Below are 22,167 nucleotides of genomic sequence, written 5' to 3'. Positions count from 1 at the left end.
TATATTTCCCAGATTTTCTTGCAGCTAGAGTTCTGGATGTGATTTAGTTTTGGACAAGCAGATGTACCCACAGAAGACATTAGTCAGATGACGAAAATGATTTTTCTGGGGCAGCGTTGACAGAGATGCCAGTGTCCAGACACGTTAAGTGGCAAGAGGAATGGTAGAAAGCATCTAACTTGGTGTGGATTGTAGCAGACATAGCAAAATACTGTAGAGAACCAGCAGTAGTGTGCCTTCCTGATCATGGCACTCTCCTGGTCCTCGCCATATTGGTATACTTTGGGATTGAGTGGTTTTCTTTTCTATTTTTTTTTAAAGATTTTATTTATTTGACAGAGAGACACAGCGAGAGAGGGAACACAAGCAGGGGGAGTGGGAGAGGGAGAAGCAGGCTTCCCGCCGAGCAGGGAGCCCGATGCGGGGCTCGATCCCAGGACCCCGGGATCATGACCTGAGCTGAAGGCAGACGTTTAATGACTGAGCCACCCAGGTGCCCCTTTCTTTTCTAAAGATCTTATTTATTTGACAGAGAGAGAGAGTGAGAGCGCACAAGCAGGGGGAGCGGCAGGCAGAGGGAGAAGCAGGCTTCCTGCTGAGCAGGGAGCCCAACCAATGTGGGGCTCGATCCCAGGGCCCTGGGATCATGACCTGGGCCGAAGGCAGATGCTTAACCGACTGAGCCACCCAGGCACCCCTAAAGTGGTTTTCTGAACTTAGAAGAGAAGCAGCTTTCTTGGCTGACCTGGTTCTACAATGCGGCATTTAGAGTCATTCCTCAAATCTCTGTTAGTTCTCAAGAGTTTCATGCTCAGGTTAAATTTTTTTTTAAAGTCCTCTCCTTCTTAAACTAATTAGAATTAACTGTTCTCTGCACTTCATTGGACCTTGTACAGAACCAGCATGAGCTTCACACTCCTGTCAGTTCTCCTGGGCCCCCAAGGAGATGCAGATGCAGAGTGGCCCAGGGCAGGTGCTGAGCACGCAGTGGCTTGCATTACAGCTGAGGAACCTGGAGTTTAGGGTATCTGAATCTTTTATAAGGAGCACAAGCAAATCTGCCAACTTTTGCTCTAGAGGGAGATATTACCTTTTATTATACCGGACTGTAAACAACCTGTCTTTCTCTTGAGGGAGACATGACTGTTGACTATACAAATCTCTTTGGTACAGATAGTCCAGAACTAAGGCTGTCAGAGCCACTGCTCATAAGACATGGAGAAATGCAAGAGACCCGCGGAGAACTGTTTCCCAACAGACCTTAGTCAACTTTTGAACTGTAGCCACTAGTTTTAGAGCCCAAACCAGATTTTCTTTTAAAAATTCACTTTAATCTAATCATGGAATTTAACAAACATTTGTGTACAGTCAGGGACTAATTTATAACATGGTTTCTATTCATTTCAGCCACGAGAAAACACCAGTCATTGTTAAAGGTATCCATCCATAAATTACTTTTATTTCTCATTAAATGAGCACAGAGTCATTAGCATATTAATAACAGATATGTTTATTATTACATATCCATCAGTGCGGCTTTCAATACCACTTGAAACATGCATATCATCCTAGAGACGAATCAGTTTTCCAGTGCTTCTTATTCGATACACATTACTGCAAAGCCATTATAAATTACTGAGGAGGTATTTGGTTAAAAAAATAAACAATAAATCATACTGCCCATATGAATCAACTCTTGTTATTGGACAAGAGTTTAACAGTATTTATCTGGTAATTCCTATGTTAACTGGAAAACATCACAGATGTACTGCCATAATTTTCTTTTATATTGATGTAACCTACATATTTTGCAGAATTTTATAAAGTCATTCATTATTGTAGCAGGTAGTTTAATGCAAAGATTGTACTCAATTTGTGAAAGTCCAACAAAACTCTAAATATTTTAAATTAAACCAATTATCAATGAAAAACCCACTGACACATAATTTTTTGAAAATATGTTCTTTTGAAATTTCTATATTTAGTCATGGCAGTAAAATAATTCTTTCAAATTAAGGCACTAAAAGGGCAATGAAACTCCCATTGAAAGTGTTCTAAGAATAATTTACATTTCAAACAGTGCATACATTTCTTATATGTTTGTTAACTTAATGTCTTTATCACTTAAAACCACAAAGAAATACATTATACAATTACAGAAATGATGTACCCCACAAAATGCTTTTAAAACTTGGTTCTTTTGTACAATTAGTTCCTAACGTCTCTAGTAGTAAAATAACTCAATATGGCTTGGCAAAAATGCATAGATTAAATGTAAATTTTTTTTTTTTTTGCCTTCTCCCATTCCCCAATCTATAAACGTGCTGAAACACATACAGTATTTTGTAAAGCATAATGTAAAATATTTATTCTCCATTAAGTCCGCCACGGGCAATCAAAAGTGAGGCTTTTAAATTCTACAGTGAGCGCACTGAAGTCAAGTGATGTCACTGCTTTCTTAAAATAGTTTTGTATAGTCTTGCAAGAGCACAAAGACTGAAGTCATTTAAAAGAATTTCAGTTGTCTCATTTTGAGATATTTTCTTTACTCCTTCCATGAGCTGATCTTCATAGTGATGGCCATTCCACTTGAAAGTGAAAGTCCCTTCCTCTCACGCATATGAGGAAAACTGTGTTCTATCATGATTGACAGGCGTTTTCTTAGAAATTCAAAAAGGCATCACCTTTTTAAAAAATATATCTACCTAAGCTTTCCCCCAATTGTACTTGCATTACATAGTAATAATTAATCTAATCTACCTGTAGGCAAACCCGCAATTAAAAACAAAAAAAAAACAAACCAAAAAAAACCCTCAGTGTGCTTTTGTGCCAAAGCAAGGACAGAATAACAGCAATCTTAACCCGGAAGCCTGTGATATTTGTGTCAAAGGAACAGCCTGTCTGCTCTGCATGGTTAAAGAAGCCTGGTTTATCAGGTAGCATTCCACATGATTCCACAAGGTGTTAGGTCACATGGTTAACTGCTGAGGAGGGAAGGGGGGCAGAGAAAGAAAAAAACTGTAATTAAAGAAATAGTTTAAAAATACAAGAAACAAAATTGCAGGGAAAGGTAAATATACATTATTTTTATATGTGATTAACAAATACACAAAATTCAGAAAACAGGAAAAGGAAAAATATACTTAGCATTATTTTCTTCTTACTTCTATTCCAAACACATGGTGTTCTTTTTTTTTTACAAAGCTATAATTCAATTTTAAATAATTTTGGATACAGCTTTATCCTATACAGGAGATAGTGATAATAGGAGGTGATAATAGGATTTTACAGAAGTAAGTCAGGAGTGAGGTGATAATACACTGGAATAGTATGGCAGCTGAAGAATACGGAAGGTGTAATGCCTTTTAATCATTTCAAGAATTAGACTTGGTTATTGATAATAGGGAGTAAAGAAACGGGATGAATTAAAAATGGTTTTAAGTCTGCGTGAAGACTCGAGTGACATTAACAGAGAGGCAAATCAACGTTAGGTCTCAGCTTCTAGATCAAAACGTTCCTCTTAACAGAGGGATTAAACTCTAGGAAAGTTGGTATTTGGTACAGGAGAAAAAACTTAGGCTTTAGAATTGGATAAAAATAGGTTTCAACCCGACTATGCCACTAACTTGATGTGTGATAGCATCCAAGTGGCTTAATTCCTCTGGGACTCATTTATTCACGTATAAAATGAGAACTTAATGAGACATCTATCATAACCTCTCTTCAGGAAAGGGTTTAATTATGTCCTGTAATTGTTTATTATAGAATATAAATATTTTTGTGAAAAAATTCTATCAAAACCAGTTAAAAAAAGAGGGGGATACTTAATTGGGAAGTTTATTTGCAACACCATCATCACTGATACCAAATAATTTTGATTAAAAAAACATCTATGCCAACATAGTTAAATTTAAAGAAGAGCAAAGTTTTATATGAATCTATTTACATTTAAAAAGGGTGGCAAACCACAAGTTATTTAAAACATTAAGGGCTAAGTATGTGTCATGTATACCAACCAATGATAGTAAAATTTGACATGGACCTGGAACTAAATATGACATTTATAAATATTATTAACTTCAAACAGGAATCAAACTAATTTGTAAAGTCATATATTCTAAATACTTAGCTACAAATGATGCCTTCTATAGGGAAAAGAACAATTAGATTTTAGATTTTAATAGATATTAACCAATCACTTTCACACTGTCAAAGAGGTTAACACTGCAATCCTTACCTAGTTTTTCCAGATGTATTTTTGACCACTTTTCGGAAAGACTGATTTGCAGTAGATCTTGTAGAAAGCGTTCGAGGGGATGCACGAACAAAACCAGATGGTGGATTCTTAGGGATCTTCTTTACCAAATGTGTTACCCATTTTTTTTGTTCATCCTGAGAACATGCTAACAGCAGCATATCTCTTGCTGATGTTACATCATAACTTACTATGTTAAAAAAAGACACAATTAAAGTCATACAATACCTAAAACGGCTCTATTGAAGCATAATTTCATAAGTTCCTAAAATTTTAAAAAATTTACTATGCTTAATTAAGCTTGGACAATATCTCTTTCTCCTTAATTAAGGCTGAACATTTAAAAAGAAAACAGTCACAAACTATTAAGAAAAATAAAAACCAGAAATACAAAAAAATGCAGAAGTGAAACAAATCAATGTATTCTTAGAACATAAGTTTCTTATCTTAAAATAGTTATTGCCTGTATTCTTTCCGTCAGGTTACCTCTGCTAACCTAGAGGACATTTTGTCTCTGATCCATCATGTTGGTCTAGACAGTGAAAACCAGACAAAAAGAAAACAAGCACAAACTAACAACTCACGGAGGAATAGTACAGTGGAACTCATCTACAGCCCTTCTAATTGAGAGTAATCTCTTAGAGGTACGTTTTTTCTAAGGGGGTAATTCTCTTTAAACACATTATGTTCAAAGCTAAATCTGTAACTGTGAAATGTCAGCTACGACACTGTCGCTCCACCATGTCCAAATATTACTTTGTACAATCTCTTTTCAAATTGGTGTAGAAAATGCTACACTTGAAGAAATTAAAGAAGTTATTTAAATGGGACTTCATTTTCGAATTTTTTATAAATTGTAGGAATAATTTTTATGCCTTACCTTTACATGGAGAAATTAAGTCCTCTTTCTTATCCAGGTGATCTCTGTGGCACTTCACGTGGCATCTTCGACATTCCAGGGCAGGTGGCGGCTTAAAAACATGCCAGAGAGGTTTGGCACATGCCTCACAATTGGCAGGAAAGTGGTAGAGTGTAGGAATGAACTCATGGCCTTTGTGGTTTTGAAAATTAGTCTTTTCCGCTTGTTGTACTGGTTCCATCTCTACATCTTTTCTACATTCACCTTCATTTGCATATAGTATCTACATTCAGGAATGGTAAAAGGAAGATTTTAAAAAGTCTTAATTTGTACATAAAAGTTCCAAATGTATAAAAAGCACTGGTGTGTTTGCATTTACTTCAAAAAATGCACTTAGTTAGTACTTAAGGAAAAGATCTTCTAAAATTAGAATTTATGGTTTTTACCTGGAATATTTTAGGAATTTCTTCAGTTTCAGCTCTGTAAACATCTCCTTGGGTTACAGGTCGAACGTGAAACAATTTACTAAAACGAAAATAAGTATGATATAAGCTATTATAAAAACTCATCTACAGTAAAAGACAAACAGACATTTCACTAAAGAAGACATACAGATAGCAAATAAGAACATGACAAGATGTTCAACATCATTAGTTATTAGAGAAATGCAAATTAAAATCACAGTATCACTATACACCTATAAAATTTAAAAACTAAAAATAGTAATGCTGATGAAGATGCAGAGAACTACATCACTCACACAATTGTGGCAGAAATGTAAAAGCTGCAGAGCCACTATGAAAAACAGGATGGCAGTTTCTTACAAAACTAAACAAACATATGACCCAGCAACTGCACTCCTGGGCCTTTATTCCAGAGAAATGAAAATTTATATTTTTACAAAAACTTGTACATGAATATTCACAGCAGCTTGATTTATAATAGCCAAATACTGAAAACAACCCAAATGAATGGTTAAACTGTGGTACATTCATACCATGGGATACTACTCAACAATAAAGAGAAATAAACAACTTGGATGAATCTCAAGAGAATTATATTGAGTGAAAAGAGCCAATCTCAAAGGTTACATACTATTTGATTCCATTCTAACATCCTTGAAATGACAAAATTACAGAGATGGAGAACAGAGAACAGGTAGCCAGGTATTAGAGAAGGATGGAGAAAGGGCACTTGTTATGGCTACAAAAGGGTAGCAAGACGGGTCCCTGTGATGGAACTGTTCTGTAACTGGTGGTGATCATATGAATCCATACATGTGATAAAGGCATATAGACTGGAAAGAAGTACATGATTATATTTGTAGAAAAGTCCTATGGAATCCACCAAAAAACCAATAAAACTAGTAAGTAAACAGCAAGATTAGAGGATTCAAGATCAATATATAAAACTGAATAGTACTGGAACAACCAGGTATCTACATGGAAAAACACACACCTACACATTCAAAACTAACCTCAACTGCAACCCCTTACCAAACACAACAGTAAATTTTGAGATTAATCATAACTTAAATGTAAAGCCTAGAACAGTAAAGCTCCTAAAAGAAAACACAGAATACCTTCACAACCTTTGAGAAGGCAAAATTTCTTAGACTACAAAAGGCTATAATTCTTTTAAAAAATTGATAAACTGGCTTCCATTAAAAGACACCATAAAGAAAATGAATAGGCACATATAAATTTATATGACGTTCTAGAATAGGCAAAACTCAGTAATAAAATTCAGATGATTTTTTTTTTTTTCCCTTGAGAAGTATAAGTGGGCTTTCTAGGGTGATGAAAATATTATCTTGTCACGGGTAATAATGACATGGGTGTTTATAACTGTCAAAAGTCAGTGAACACAATCTTAAGATGTGTGCATTTTATTACATAAAAATTATGCCTCGGGGCGCCTGGGTGGCTCAGTCGTTAAACGTCTGCCTTCGGCTCAGGTCATGATCCCAGGGTCCTGGGTGGGATCGAGCCCTTCGTCAGGCTCCCTGCTCGGCTTCTCCCTCTCCCATTCCCCCTCCTTGTGTTCCCTCTCTTGCTGTGTCTCTCTCTGTCAAATAAATAAATAAAATCTTAAAAAAAAAATTATGCCTCAATAAAAAGGTAAAACAACCAACTTTCATCAATCTGAAAGTACTGAACTTTTGAAAGTTGAAAGATGATGTCTTTAATATTAGTGCTTATGTATCATTCCACTTAAGTTGATCATTTAAACTTTCACAACTAATACTTCTTTAAAAATTAGGAAATCAAAACAGTATGGTACTGGCACAAAAACAGACACACAGATCAACAGAAGAGCATATAGAGCATACAGAGCTTTTATGATCAATTAATCTATGACAAAGGCAAAAAACAAAACAGGAAAATGTCTCTTCAACAAATGGTGCTGGGAAAACTGGACAGCTACATGCAAAAGACTGAAACTGGACCACTTTCTTTCACCATACACAAAAGTAAACTCAAAATGAATGAAAGACCTAAATATGAGACCTGAAACCATAAAACTCATAAAAGAAAACATAGGTAGTAATCTCTTTGACATAAGCCATGGAAACATTTCTCTAGATAGGTCTCCTTTGGCAAGAGAAAGTAAAGCAAAATTAAACTATTGGGAGTAGACTACAAAAAAAGCTTTTTACAAAGCAAAAAAAAAACAAAAAACCATCACCAACAAAATAAAAAGACAACCTACTGAATGGGAGAAGATATTGGCAAATGATATATGCGATTAAGGGGTTAGTACAAAAAATATATAAAGAACTTATACAATTCAACATCAACCCCCCCAAAATAATCCAATTAAAAATGGGCAGAGGAGGGGCACGTTAATTATACTTGAAAAAAAGACAAAAATTGGGAAATAAAATTTCAGTACTCTTTGGTAGTTGCTTAATTCTTTTTATATTCTAGCTATAACGGATTTCACAAATATTTAATTCCAAAGGAATGGCAGTACTTCATTGTAAGTTTATATTTTTCATGAATAGCACCCAACACATTTCACTTTGGATTTATATTTTGTTGCATGTTTTACCTTTTCTACTACTAGTCTGTAAGCTCCTTAAAAATGGAACCAGCTCACTCATCTCTGTACGATCTATAGCACCCACGATGATACAGTCAGCAGTGCTTAAGAAATGGTTTTAGAATGAATACAAAGGAAAAACCCGAAGCTTATTAAAGGCCTCTATTAAAAATAAAAGATATATTTACATTTCCATAACAATGACTGCATAATTATATACAGTACTTTTGGAGATGTTCTCAGAACCTAAAACCAATAAACACTTGAAATAAAAAATTTGCCTTTAGAATACATGAATCAGCTATGCATAATTTTCCCTCTCACCTTTTGCTAAAGATTTAATATAAGGTTTTAAAGTTTGTTAAGAAAAGTAGGTAACATCTTTTAAATAACAAAATATAAACTAAGTGTCTAGGGGCGCCTGGTTGGCTCAGTCAGATAAGCATCTGCCTTCAGCTCAGGTCATAATCTTAGGGTCCTGGGATGGAGCCCCATGTGCTTGGCGGGTAGTCTGCTTTTCCCTCTGCCCCTCCCCCTGCTGGTGCGCTCTCTCTCTCAAATAAATAAATAAAATCTTTAAAAAAAACCCCTAAATTATAAGTCTAAAAATAATTATCATAAGTTAACATTTAACTGATTTAAAATTCAACCAAAGGCAACTTACTCTATGTCCAATACCATGGATGGATTGGATTGTTCCTTATCTTGTTCATCATTATAGAACAAAATTTTTTTGCTGCTTACCACAACATACTGAAATGAGAAAAAAAGGGGAAGATATATACGAGCAATATTAACTTGGTTTAAAATGATAAGCACAATACTTGACATTTATGTCTAAAGTGTAATGTATTAATCTCAGATCAATGCTAATAATAGAGCAGTTAATACAAGTTCTATGTTTTAAAAGTAAAATATATAACAGAATATCAATTAGAAAAAATGAGGCATATAATACCTGTTTCTTCCAACCATATCGTTTGATATTTCCTCTATTTGGTATTGAAAGCCAACCTTCAATTCTTGACTCTAGGAGAAAAAGAATATGTAGTCTTCAGTCTTAAGTTGTAACAAGAGGAAAAGTATTACAAGTTGTCTGACAGCATGCAGCAACAGGCATTTGAACACAGCTAAATGAATAAGTGCTACAATTTGCTCTTCCATGCTTCAATCACACAAATCAACTTTAATGGCCATACAAATATTGCAGAAAAAAATCCCAAGCCACTTTTCCCATAAAATTAACATTTAGTACTCAATTATAAAAGTATGAAGTAAAACAATACCCTTAAGAGCCAGGCAAGACTGGAATGGATTGCAGCTTAAATGGGATATGATACAGAAGACTTTAAATATCATTTAACATTCATAAAAATACTTAGCAAAAAAAAAAAAATGCAGCAAATGGAACAAATCAGAGCGATGATTTACACAAGAAAGAGCAAGCAAAAGTACAGAGAAGTGTCCTATTACTCACAGAAGATAAGAATAGAAGATAAATAAATAAGGAATGCAGGCAGAATCAACTAGATATAAAGAATAAGAGACAAGCATTTTATTTGTTTTCTCAGCACAATATTCTGATAAACTTTTTGGTAGAACACCTATAATAATTTCAATAAAACTGTCCAAATCTGTTTTTGGGGGGGTACTTAATTATAGAGTTAAGTCCAAATGCAATCTTACCAAACTAAAGAGATGTAAATAAAGTCTTTTAAGTATGTTATACCAGACTTTGATAAACAGCAAAAGAACATAGAATTCAGTTGGTCAGCTGCTAATATTTTAACCAGTTTGTGCATATCAGAAATTCCTTGACAAATTCAAACATGGCATTTAAAAATAAGTATTACTGTTTAAATATAATTAATGTTTATTAGAAATATCTGGAGAAAAAGTATTCTGTTAGAAATGATTATTTTATATCAGGTTAGAAATAAGAGCATTTAATTGTTTTCTATATCTATCTTATTTTATTTAAGACACAAAAAATAGAAAAGTAGCCAGTTTTCAAGTATAATGCTCAAATCATGACCCTAATGGGAATATATAATGCCCTTCTCCACATAACTTAAACTGCTGTAAAACATCTAAGTCTTAGAGTAATTTTAACAACAATAGATAACATTCACTGAACATTTATGGCTTGAGTGTGCTTTCCAAGCAACATCTCACATTTAATCTACCTATTATCCCATGAATATACGATATATTCCTATGAATACAGGATAGGATAGCTTCTACTATCATTCTCCATTTACAAATGAAGACACTAAGGCTTAGAAAGTAAACGGACTTGCTCAAGGGTATACTCTATCAGTAACTGTCAAAACTGTAGAGTTTACCCTGGCAGGCTAATTTCTGAGCTTGTGTTCCTAGAACACAATGCTACTCTGTCCTTTAACTAAAAAGCTTTGCAGTTAATTGAATCAGAAGTAATATTCTTTTTGTTCCAACTTCTTCCATGCACCAAATGTCCTTTGCTTTTGGTATTCCCCCTCATCTAAATTGTAGTTGTTAAGGTGGAGAAAATAATGAGAAACCTGAGCTCAAAACGATCCTTCTCTTCTCCCAATTTTTTTCTTGGTTGCTGTTATTTAGTTTAGCAATAATTATTTTGTCTCCTTAGGTAGTTCCTTGGTAAGTTCTGTAAGATCAGGGACCATATCATAACACTATTTTTATATACCCCAAGACATCTGACACACAAGAGTAGGTAGGTACTTGACAAATATTTGTTGATTATTTTGCAATTTTTTTTTTTTCTGAATTAGCCAGTCATCCTCTGTAAATAATGGTTATAATTTAAAAACCAAAGGGCAGTTTCATAATAAATAACATGCAGGAGGTTGTTAATCACTCACAAATATTCTATCTTACAAAAGCAACAAGTTATTGCTAGGAAAATTTCCCTTCAGTGTGCCCCAAATTGCAGCTCTTACTCCTCCTAAGTCTATTTAATACAAGTAACTCCTCACAAAAAAGATGTGAAAGCTACTGAAATCTTGACATTTATATAAAATTGTGTATGCCAAAATACCCCCAATCCCCCAGTTATTTCTCTATGATAATGCCAAAATTATTTATGCTTTATGGCTCTAGGTTTGGATTAACCTGCCAGTGTTTTCTTTAATATATTTTCAATGGATTGTTGTAGGTTATGACTTTGTCATTTCAGTGTTCCTACAAAAATTTTGCATGTTAAAGGCATTTTATGAATCCAAATAAGCCCAATTTTGTATTTGCTCTCATTTAAATTAAATGAAGAAATTTGGAACTTGAAAAAAGGTGCTCAGGATATGTGAAGGTTTTCGCCAATTTAAAACACTAGTGTTATAGGAGAGAATTTTAGTTTTTCCTGGTAAACTCCCTTCAGAGAAACAGATGAACTAAGCTTAGGGATAAATTAAAAAATACATACTAGCTTCTCCTCTATTTCCTTTACTTACTCCTGTCTTAGATACAAGAAAACATACTGTTTTTTTAATATATATATAAACCTCCTTTAAAACCATGACACTTGTGACCTATGTGGCAATCTGAAAGTATAATGTTTTAAATTCTATCTTCTACATCACAAACACAGGAATCAGCTTCTCCTGATAAATGTTGAGGACTTCTAACTCCAGATTATCATCAATAATATGCTACGAAAGTACAAAGTACAAAGCAACTTGGCTCCTGGTTTTATGTGTTTGTAGAGCAATTTTAACTTAGCAAAAAAATTTAGATATGTATTATTGCAATATCAACACTTGATTCCTTTACCCAAATAAGAGACAAAGAGGCTAACTATATATAAATCAATATCCAATATAGCCAGTTTAAACATCAAAGCTAACTGCTGAAGGCTACCAAAGTTTCCTTGGATAAACACATACTGCTTAAGAAACAGAACTAAGGAATCATCCTAAAATATTTTAATTATATTCAGAAGTGATATAAAAAATGAAATTAATTAATGCTCAAGAATTCAGATGCATTATCTCCAAACCACTGATTAGATCTGGGCAAGTCAGAAGCTCTCATATACTCAAAAACTTGGAAACACACAAAGAAATCCACTATTTACAGGTTTAAATTACATAGACTGAGATAAAGCTAGATGCAAAGAGAATGATGCAGATAATCCATAAGAGATAGTGAATATTAATAGAGTGTTGATATCAAGTGTTTTTCCTAGTGCTTCATCTACTTTTACATTTTTTTTTTAAATTATGTTATGTTAGTCACCATACAGTACATCATTAGTTTTTGACGTAGTGTTCCATGATTCATTGTTTGTATATAACACCCTGTGCTTTTATATTCTTTTCAGATTATTAGGTCAATGGTTCCAAAAGAAGTAAAGAGAAAGAACAAGGGAGGAGAGGCAGCTATCACGTTAGTTTTTTTGTCATCGAGGCAATAGGCTAATCTTAACCCAAATGTAACCTTTATATTTATAGTGTGCTGAGATACAACCTGCTACAGAACCAAAAGGAGGATGAAGACATAAAAGAATTAGGAGAATAAAAGTGATTTTAAGAACTTCAAAGGATTGTGCAACAGATAATTTTTTTCTAAGTTTTTTAGAATTGGGAAACTTAAGAGATTTCTTTTTTTTTTTTTTGAAGATTTTTATTTATTTATTTGACAGAGGGAGAGAGCACAAGTAGGCAGAGTGGCAGGCAGATGGAAAGGGAGAAACAGGCTCTCCACCGAGCAGGGAGCCAGATGCGGGGCTCGATCCCAAGACCCCAGGATCATGACCTGAGCCGAAGGCAGCCGCTTAACGGACTGAGCCACCCAGGCACCCCAAATTAAGAGATTTCATCTAGTTAAGGACAAGATGCCCATTAAGAAGGTTATGGAGGCTTAGCTCTAGATATACATGATAATTAAATGAGAATCTTTATATTGAATGATGAAATCTATAACTAAGTCATTACAGACAGAGAGAGAGCACAAGCAGGGGGAGCAGCAGGCTGAAGGAGAGGAAGAAGCAGGCTCTCTGCTGAGCAGAGAGCCTGACATGGGGCTAGATCCCAGGACTCTGGGATCATGACCTAAGCCAAAGGCAGATGCTTAACCAACTGAGCCACCCACATGCCCCGATCCACCCAACTTCTTGAGGGAAAAAAAAAAAAAATCTCAGAACGCCTGGGTGGCTTAGCTGGTTAAGTATCCAACTCTTGGTTTCAGCTCAGGTCATGATCTTAGGGTCCTGGGACTGAGCCCCACCTTGGTCTCCCTCTCTCTCTGCCCTTCCCCTTGCTCTCTACCTGCATGTGCACTCATGCTCTCTCTAAAATAAATAAATAAATCTTAAAAAAAAAAAATCTCACTGGGCTAAAATTATGATCCATATTTCAAAAGGCCTTTAACTGTTGAATAAATGTATTCCATTCAAAGTTCTCCCTTTTCAGCCTGTATTTTAATTTTCTAAACTAAGTAAAATTAATCATTAGTCATTATCTTCAAAAACTTTAGATACTTGAATCATATGTAACTCTCTTAAATTAAGAGCGACTATCAGAATTCTTTAACAGTTCTTCCTAGATATGACTGCAAAACCTTAACTTTATCTGCCAATGCCCATTTTTAAGTATCTAGTAAATGGTAGATTTAGTACAGATTTTCAATTTACTAGCAAAACATCTGACGCAAAAAGGGGTTAAAAAAAAACACTGATAAAGATTATCCAGTACTTTCTACATACAGTATGAAAGTTAGCACTACAGAGATCTTTGTATGTGAAGTTTTAAGACTAAGAGCACAGTAATAAGAGAAAGGGATACCTGACTGGTCTCCTTTTATAGCAATGAAGAATGGCCGCCAGTATTATTTTAGAGTAAGAATTCCTTTACTAAATAACTCAAGAAATAGCTTGGGGTTAAATGTTCATAGCAGCAATGTCCACAATAGCCAAACTGTGGAAAGAGCCGAGATGCCCTTCAACAGATGAATGGATAAAGAAGATGTGGTCCATATATACAATGGAATATTACTCAGCCATCAGAAAGGATGAATACCCAACTTTTACACCAACATGGATGGGACTGGAGGACATTATGCTAAGTGAAATAAGTCAAGCAGAGAAAGTCAATTATCATATGGTTTCACTTATTTGTGGAACATAAGGAATAGCATGGAGGACATGAGGAGAAGGAAGGGAAAAATGAAGGGGGGAATTCGGAGGGAGAGATGAACCATGAGAAACTATGGATTCTGAGAAACAAACTGAGGGTTTTAGAGGGGAGGGGGGTAGGGGGATGGGTTAGCCTGGTGATGGGTATTAAGGAGGGCACGTACTGCATGGAGCACTGGGTGTTATACGAAAACAATGAATCATGGATCATTACATCAAAAACTAATGATGACTAACATCATGGTGTTATGTCACCATGGTATGGTGACTAACATAATAAAATAAAAAAAGAAAGAAAGAAATAGCTTGGGGTTAACAAAGAGGGGCTCTAAGCTACAATTTCAGTTCAACAATTTATTTTTTATTTTTTTTTTTTTTTTATTTTATTTTATTTTTTTTTTATTATTTTTATTTATTTATTTGAGAGAGAGAGAGAGAGAGAGAGAGAGAGAAACAGCATGAGAGGGGATAGGGTCAGAGGGAGAAGCAGGCTTCCCGCTGAGCCGGGAGCCCGATGTGGGACTCGATCCCAGGACTCTGGGATCATGACCTGAGCCGAAGGCAGTCGCTTAACCAACTGAGCCACCCAGGCGCCCCCAGTTCAACAATTTAAAGAATGTAGCCAAACACCCCTAAAAGTCATACTCTGATGATTAAATCTAACTTTTGAAAGATTTTCAAACAACAGCTGAAGCAAGAGGTTTTTGTTAAATCCAAAGTGATCCTCTGATAAAGGACATGCACCTACAAGATTCTCAAGAGGCAGGAGGTTTCAGAGAACCAATAATGGGAAAACAGAAGGAACTCCTTGACCATTGTAATAAGAAATTTTACTTCCTGCTCTTCTCAGATATCTGATTTGGGGCTAGCAAAGACACAAAAGAAGGAGGGCAGGGATTATATGGTATACAAGTAAGAGTTAAATCTAACACATTATTCAGGAAATACACAAATAAAAATCGACTTTCAAGTTTATGACCATGTGAACAAAACTTCCAAAACCTTGAACGAAGGATATGTAGTATGCCAAATGTGTGTGTGTGTGTATAAATATTTATAAGCTATTCATTCCCAAACTGAACTTATAATATGTGTACTGCTTACCTCTGTTAAAAAGATATAAATGTACTATAACTTATACTACAATAAACCCAAGAATGGGTATTTATTTTTTAATTTATTCTCTACTGGAAAAAAAAGACATAGAAAAAAAGTCTGAAATCCTACATACTCACTTTTGCCTTTAATCGACTCTGCCCCCTCACTGCATCTCTCAGTCCTTTTTATCTATGTCTCTAAATTTGAAACTTAAAGTCTGACCAAAGTTTATCACTACTAATTAGAAAGGTCTCTAATTAGGCTGCTGTGGTTCTGATTATTAAGCATAGTTCTTAGTTCTTGCACAAAAAAAAACATAAAAACAAAAACATAAACATTAAAGAGCTGCTACTCATGAAAACATGTAACTTTCTTTAAATAGTGAAAGGTGTAAGCAGCAGCTTCGACTTTCACCATGGAGTTAGGCGTTTATAGATTCATAAAGTTCTTCAGATTTCTATTCAGGTACAGCCTCTCAGATTTATTTTAATAGCCTAAGATTTCTTTTGACTGCTTTTATTCTGTAAAATGCAAACATAATCAGACTTTGGCTATCAGAAACAAATTTCTTAAGGATCCATGGAAAAAAATGACAAAGGGTAGAAAGCTAAATGAAAGAAACATACATTAATTTCCATGACATTTAAGCAAACCTGAATGAATAGAAATATTCTTACCTGGAAGGTTACCATCAGTTTCATCAGCACTAGGAAAACTAGCAACACTTGTAGAATCCGAAAGGTCCAAAAGTTTAGCACGCAATTGCTCAATATCACTCTCTTTGCTAGCCAATTGCATCTGAAGTTCATTCCTATGTGTACATTCTTCTACCAATTGCTATTTTTGAAAAATACCAAGATAATACAAAAAAATCAATATCAAATTTCCAACATTAAGAAACTGAGAATGGAACTATAAATGATAAAGAATCTAAAGTTGCTCTTACTAAAAAATTACTGTAAACTTCATGAGTGCTCACAACTACAGATTTTGATACAATTGTAAAAATGCAAGTTCTCTTCCTCAGTTAATACATTGCTTGGGTAAACTCCTTTTCTCCCTGCTTTAAACAACAATTTTGTTTTTATTTTTTAAATACAAAGCAGCTGGGGCACCCGGGTAGCTCAGTTGGTTAAGCATCCAACTCTTGATTTCGGCTCAGGTCATGATCTCAGGGTCATGAGTTCAAGCCCACATCAGGCTCTGTGCTGGGCATGGAGCCTGCTTAAGATTCTCTCTCTCTCCCTCTTCCTCTGCTGGGCCCGCCTCCCTCTCTCAAAATAAATAAATAAATATAAAGCATCAAAAAACAAACACCAAACACCTGTTAAAACAATAGGAAATGCTTTTATGGCTCCAAATGAAATAGTTTAAAAGGTACAGAAAGCTTCTCAGGATGGTAAAAGCACAAATGATTGTCAGTGCTTGTATCCAAGTCAGTCTAGGTCCAGAGACTATGTTCTCAATTTTGTGCTATTAACAACCCAGGAAATATCAAAAAATTAAGTTTGATATTTTGATTTCTGAAGTGAGTCCTGGTTAGAGAAAACAAAAAATCTACAATACTTCAAATCCTCTATCTCAACTACAGTTAATATTATCCTAGTCATATCTCTATTTCAGTCTAAAGCCAAAGAGGCAAACCCTTGGTTGTTTCTCTCAAAGCAGCATCTAATCAAGTAAATGCTAATGGGTAAAAATTACTCAAATTACCATGGTTAATAGGCAACAGAGTATCTTTCTAGTTTTTCAAGATCATGGTTCATATTAGAGTAATAATGATCAAACTGTGGAGACTACAAACCTGAATATGCATTTTTATACTAAAAAAACTAGATAAGATCAATAGATAATAGGTATAAATAGCAATGTCAAATTAAGAAAATAATCCTACACACACACACACACACACACACACACACACACACAAACCTTACCGCTTGCATGTCATTCAGTTCCTTCTGATGTTTCACTACCATCTGGTTGAATTTCTCTCTTTCTTGGTTGAGTTCCAGTTGCAGCTTTCGATTTTCCTTTTCTTTCTTTCTCAAATCCTGTGTATTAGCTTTCTTTCTATCAATTTTAAAATCTTTCCGATTCATTATTTCTGCCAACTTGTTAACAGCCTATTAAAATATTAAAGTATTATTAATAAAGTATTAAAGTATTATTAATAAAGATCTATATCGTAGGGGCGCCTGAGTGGCTCAGATGGTTAAGCGTCTGCCTTCGGCTCAGGTCATGATCCCAGGGTCCTGGGATCGAGTCCCGTATTGGGCTCCTTGCTCAGCGGGGAGCCTGCTTCTCCCTCTCCTCCTGCTCCCCCTGCTTGTGGCTCTCTCGCTCTCTCTGTCAAATAAATAAATAAAATCTTAAAAAAAAAATCTACATTGTAGCCATCTAATTTAAATCTCCACTAAAATGTACTTTTTTTTCCTTCAAAATCAGGAAGCAGGACTCCGTGTGTGAAAATACAAACCTAATGAAGGTTGAGACATGATAACTGGTAGCACAAGTAACTATTATTGTTTTATCTCATTCAAATATAAGAACCAAATAGGCCTGCAAAAATCCATTTATCATTCAACAATTATTTAGCACTTGTTATACTGTATGTAGGCACTTTGGCACTAGATATAAAAATAGAATATACAGGGGTGCCTGGGTGACACAGTTGGTTGGGACTCTGACTCTTGGCTTCGGCTCAGGTTGTGATTTCAGGGTCATGGGATAGAGCTCATGTTGAGGCTCTGTGTTCAGCGTGGAGTCTGCTCGGGATTCTCTCTCCCTCTGCCCCTCCCGCTCATGCTCTCTCTCTCAAATAAATAAATGTATCTTTAAAAAAAAATAGAATATACAGTTATGCCCCAAAGGCATCCTAGTCTGGTGGAGGAGCCAGACAAGCAAGCATTATAGTGTAGTGTGGTGAGTAAAAAGAAAAGAGGCAAGAAAGGATGCTAACTAAGACTTGGGAGGTCAGGGATGGCTTCCTGGTGTACTTGCATGTGTGTCCACATGTGTTTCTTAAAAAGACAAACAGGAGTTGGATAAGCAAAGAAGAAACAGTATTAAAGAGGGGAGTCATGGACAGCCAAGAATGAATGGCATTACAGTCAGATGAAACAATACACAGGCAATAAGGCACAAGATAATTCTTTTCCTTTGGACAAGTAGAAAAGTAAGCAGACAGGGTACCGGACTAGGCCATACTGAGGCCCTTTCGAATGTGAGAGGGAACATAAATGTTAGTTGAGGCTAACCCCTTTTGCCAGAGGAAAGAATATATTCAAAATGAGACAGAAGTGTTAAAAGCATGTGAAATTAAGCTACATAAACTAGAACATAAGTCATGGTATTTTCTGCAATGATGTTAAAAAAAACCAAAGATTTTTTCCATTAAAATAGAAAAAAGCCTGAGCTACTATCATTTCCATGAAGACGTGGTCCTATCTAGGAGGAGGAGCCCATAAATTTTTTAATGCAGTAAAAACTTACTTCATTGAACTCATAATGCGTATTTGTTTTTTTTCTTATAGTAAATCTAACATATTTATTACAAGAAAAATCAAATACAGAAATATATTATGAAGAAAGTAAAAAAAGCCCTTGTAGTATCACCCATCAAAGAGCACCTCTGCTAAAATCTCTTCTTTCAATCTGCTGGGTGTATATCCTTCTAAACTTTTCCCTAGGTATATAAGCTGATTACAAATATATTTAAATTTAGGGGCACCTGGGTGGCTCAGTCGTTAAGCGTCTGCCTTTGGCTCAGGTCATGATCCCAGAGTCCTGGGATCGAGCCCCACATCGGGCTCCCTGCTCGGTGGGAAGCCCGCTTCTCCCTCTCCCACTCCCCCTGCTTGTGTTCCCTCTCTCGCTGTCTCTCTCTGTGAAATAAATAAATAAAATCTTAAAAAAAACAAAAAAAATATAAATTTAAAAACAGAATCATGCTGTATATTCTATGCTGCGACTTGCTTTTAAAATTTGATATAGTATCATATATCATGGGAAATATTTCCCCATGTCATTATGTATATATCTATTTCATTTACTTTTTAAAAAAAAATTTATTTGACAGAGAGAGAGAAGCAGAGGTAGCTGAAGAGGGAGAGAGAGAGAGGCAGGCTCTCCACTGAGCACGGAGCCTGATGTGGGACTTGATCCCAGGACCCTGGGATCATGACCCAGACGAAGGCAGATGCTTAACCGACTGAGCCACCCAGGTGCCCCTACTTCATTTATTTATTTATTATTATTATGTTATGTTAATCACCATACATTACATCATTAGTTTTTGATGTAGTGTTCCATGATTCATTGTTCGCGTATAACACCCAGTGCTCCATGCAGTACGTGCCCTCTTTAATACCCATCACCAGGCTAACCCGTCCCCCCACCCACCTCCCCTCTAGAACCCCCAGTTTGTTTCTCAGAGTTCATAGTCTCTCAAGGGTCGTCTCCCCCTCCGATTTCCCCCCTTCATTCTTCCCTTCCTGCTATCTTTTTTTTTTTTTTTTATAACATATGATGTATTATTTGTTTCAGAGGTACAGGTCTGTGCTTCAACAGTCTTACACAATTCACAGCGCTCACCCTAGCACATACCCTCCCCAATGTCTATCACTCCAGCAACCCTGTTTGTCTCCTGAGATTAAGAATTCCTCATATCAGTGAGGTCGTATGATACATGTCTTTCTCTGATTGACTTATTTCGCTCAGCATAATACCCTCCAGCTCCATCCACGTCGTTGCAAATGGCAAGATTTCATTCCTTTTGATGGCTGCATAATATTCCATTGTATATATATACCACATCTTCTTTATCCATTCATCTGTTGATGGACATCTTGGCTCTTCTGATAGTTTGGCTATTGTGGACATTGCTGCTATAAACATCGGGGTGCATGTACCCCTCTGGGTCCCTACATTTGTATCTTTGGGGTAAATACCCAATAGTGCAATTGCTGGATCGTATGGTAGCTCTATTTTCAACTTTTTGAGGAACCTTCATACTGTTTTCCAGAGTAGCTGCACCAGCTTGTGTTCCCACAAACAGTGTAGGAGGGTTCCCCTTTCTCTGCATCCCCGCCAACATCTGTCGTTTCCTGACTTGTTAATTTTAGCCATTCTGACTGGTGTGAGGTGGTATCTCATTGAGGTTTTGATTTGGATTTCCCTGATGCCGAGTGATGTTGAGCACTTTTTCATGTGTCTGTTGGCCATTTGGATGTCTTCTTTGGAAAAATGTCCGTTCATGTCTTCTGCCCATTTCTTGACTGGATTATTTGTTCTTTGGGTGTTGAGTTTAATAAGTTCTTTATAGATTTTGGATACTAGCCCTTTATCTGGTATGTCATTTGCAAATATCTTCTCCCATTCTGTTGGTTGTCTTTTGGTTTTGTTGACTGTTTCCTTTGCTGTGCAAAAGCTTTTTATCTTGATGAAGTCCCAATAGTTCATTTTTGCCCTTGCTTCCCTTGCCTTTGGGGATGTTTCTAGGAAGAAGTTGCTGCGGCTGAGGTCAGAGGTTGCTGCCTGTGTTCTCCTTTAGGATTTTGATGGACTCCTCTCTCACATTTAGGTCTTCCAACCATTTTGAGTCTATTTTTGTGTGTGGTGTAAGGAAATGGTCCAGTTTCATTCTTCTGCATGTGGCCGTCCAATTTTCCCAACACCATTTGTTGAAGAGACTGTCTTTTTTCCATTGGACATTCTTTCCTGCTTTGTCAAAGATTAGTTGACCATAGAGTTGAGGGTCCATTTCTGGGCTCTCTGTTCTGTTCCACTGATCTGTGTGTCTGTTTTTGTGCCAGTACCATACTGTCTTGATGATGACAGCTTTGTAATAGAGCTTGAAGTCTGGAATTGTGATGCCGCCAGCTTTGCTTTTCTTTTTCAACATTCCTCTGGCTATTCGGGGTCTTCTCTGGTTCCATACAAATTTTAGGATTATTTGTCCCATTTCTTTGAAAAAAGTGGATGGTATTTTGATAGGGATTGCATTGAATGTGTAGATTGCTCTAGGTAGCACTGACATCTTCACAATATTTGTTCTTCCAATCCATGAGCATGGAACGTTTTTCCATTTCTTTGTGTCTTCCTCAATTTCTTTCATGAGTATTTTATAGTTTTCTGAGTACAGATTCTTTGTCTCTTTGGTTAGATTTATTCCTGGGAATCTTATGGTTTACAATGCAATTGTAAACGGGATCGACTCCTTAATTTCTCTTTCTTCTGTCTTGTTGTTGGTGTACAGGAATGTCACTGATTTCTGTGCATTGATTTTATATCCTGCCACTTTACTGAATTCCTGTATGAGTTCTAGCAGTTTTGGGGTGGAGTCTTTTGGGTTTTCCACATAAACTATCATATCATCTGCAAACAGTGAGAGTTTGACTTCTTCTTTGCTGATTTGGATGCCTTTTTTTTCTTTTTGTTGTCTCATTGCTGTGGCTAGGACTGCCAGTACTATGTTGAATAGCAGTGGTGATAGTGGACATCCCTGCTGTGTTCCTGACCTTAGGGGGAAAGCTCTCAGGTTTTCCCCATTGAGAATGATATTCGCTGTGGGTTTTTCATAGATGGCTTTTAGGATATTGAGGTATGTACCCTCTATCCCTATACTCTGAAGAGTTTTGATCAAGAAAGGATGCTATACTTTCTCAAATGCTTTTTCTGCATCTATTGAGAGGATCATATGCTTCTTGTTCTTTCTTCTATTAATGTATTGTATCACATTGATTGATTTCCAGACGTTGAACCAACCTTGCAGCCCAG

At 35.9% G+C, this 22,167-nt stretch overlaps 1 protein-coding gene across 7 annotated transcripts in view; it reads right to left on the bottom strand.

Annotated features, from left to right (window-relative positions):
* Positions 1–1,427: 1,427 nt before the first annotated feature.
* ROCK1 (Rho associated coiled-coil containing protein kinase 1) overlaps positions 1,428–22,167 on the bottom strand; it is a 150,266-nt gene continuing 129,526 nt past the window's right edge. For 4 of the 7 annotated variants that reach the window (XM_078060545.1, XM_078060546.1, XM_078060548.1 and 1 more), the window contains 8 exons: positions 17,325–17,513; positions 16,065–16,224; positions 9,118–9,188; positions 8,824–8,912; positions 5,561–5,639; positions 5,136–5,397; positions 4,238–4,445; positions 1,428–2,984 (listed from right to left, as the gene is read on the bottom strand). In XM_078060545.1, the coding sequence (XP_077916671.1) occupies positions 2,978–2,984; positions 4,238–4,445; positions 5,136–5,397; positions 5,561–5,639; positions 8,824–8,912; positions 9,118–9,188; positions 16,065–16,224; positions 17,325–17,513 (1,065 nt within the window). In that variant the 3' untranslated portion in view covers positions 1,428–2,977. Of the gene's footprint in view, positions 2,985–4,237; positions 4,446–5,135; positions 5,398–5,560; positions 5,640–8,823; positions 8,913–9,117; positions 9,189–9,636; positions 9,686–16,064; positions 16,225–17,324; positions 17,514–22,167 lie in introns of those variants that run through there. The other 3 variants (XR_013443368.1, XR_013443369.1, XM_078060547.1) reach the window with 2 other exon arrangements.

Source organism: Halichoerus grypus, chromosome 13, assembly GCF_964656455.1.
Source record: "Halichoerus grypus chromosome 13, mHalGry1.hap1.1, whole genome shotgun sequence".
Taxonomy (NCBI): domain Eukaryota; kingdom Metazoa; phylum Chordata; class Mammalia; order Carnivora; family Phocidae; genus Halichoerus; species Halichoerus grypus.
Note: the sequence above shows the minus strand (reverse complement) of the source record. Positions and strands in the feature narration are given on the sequence as shown.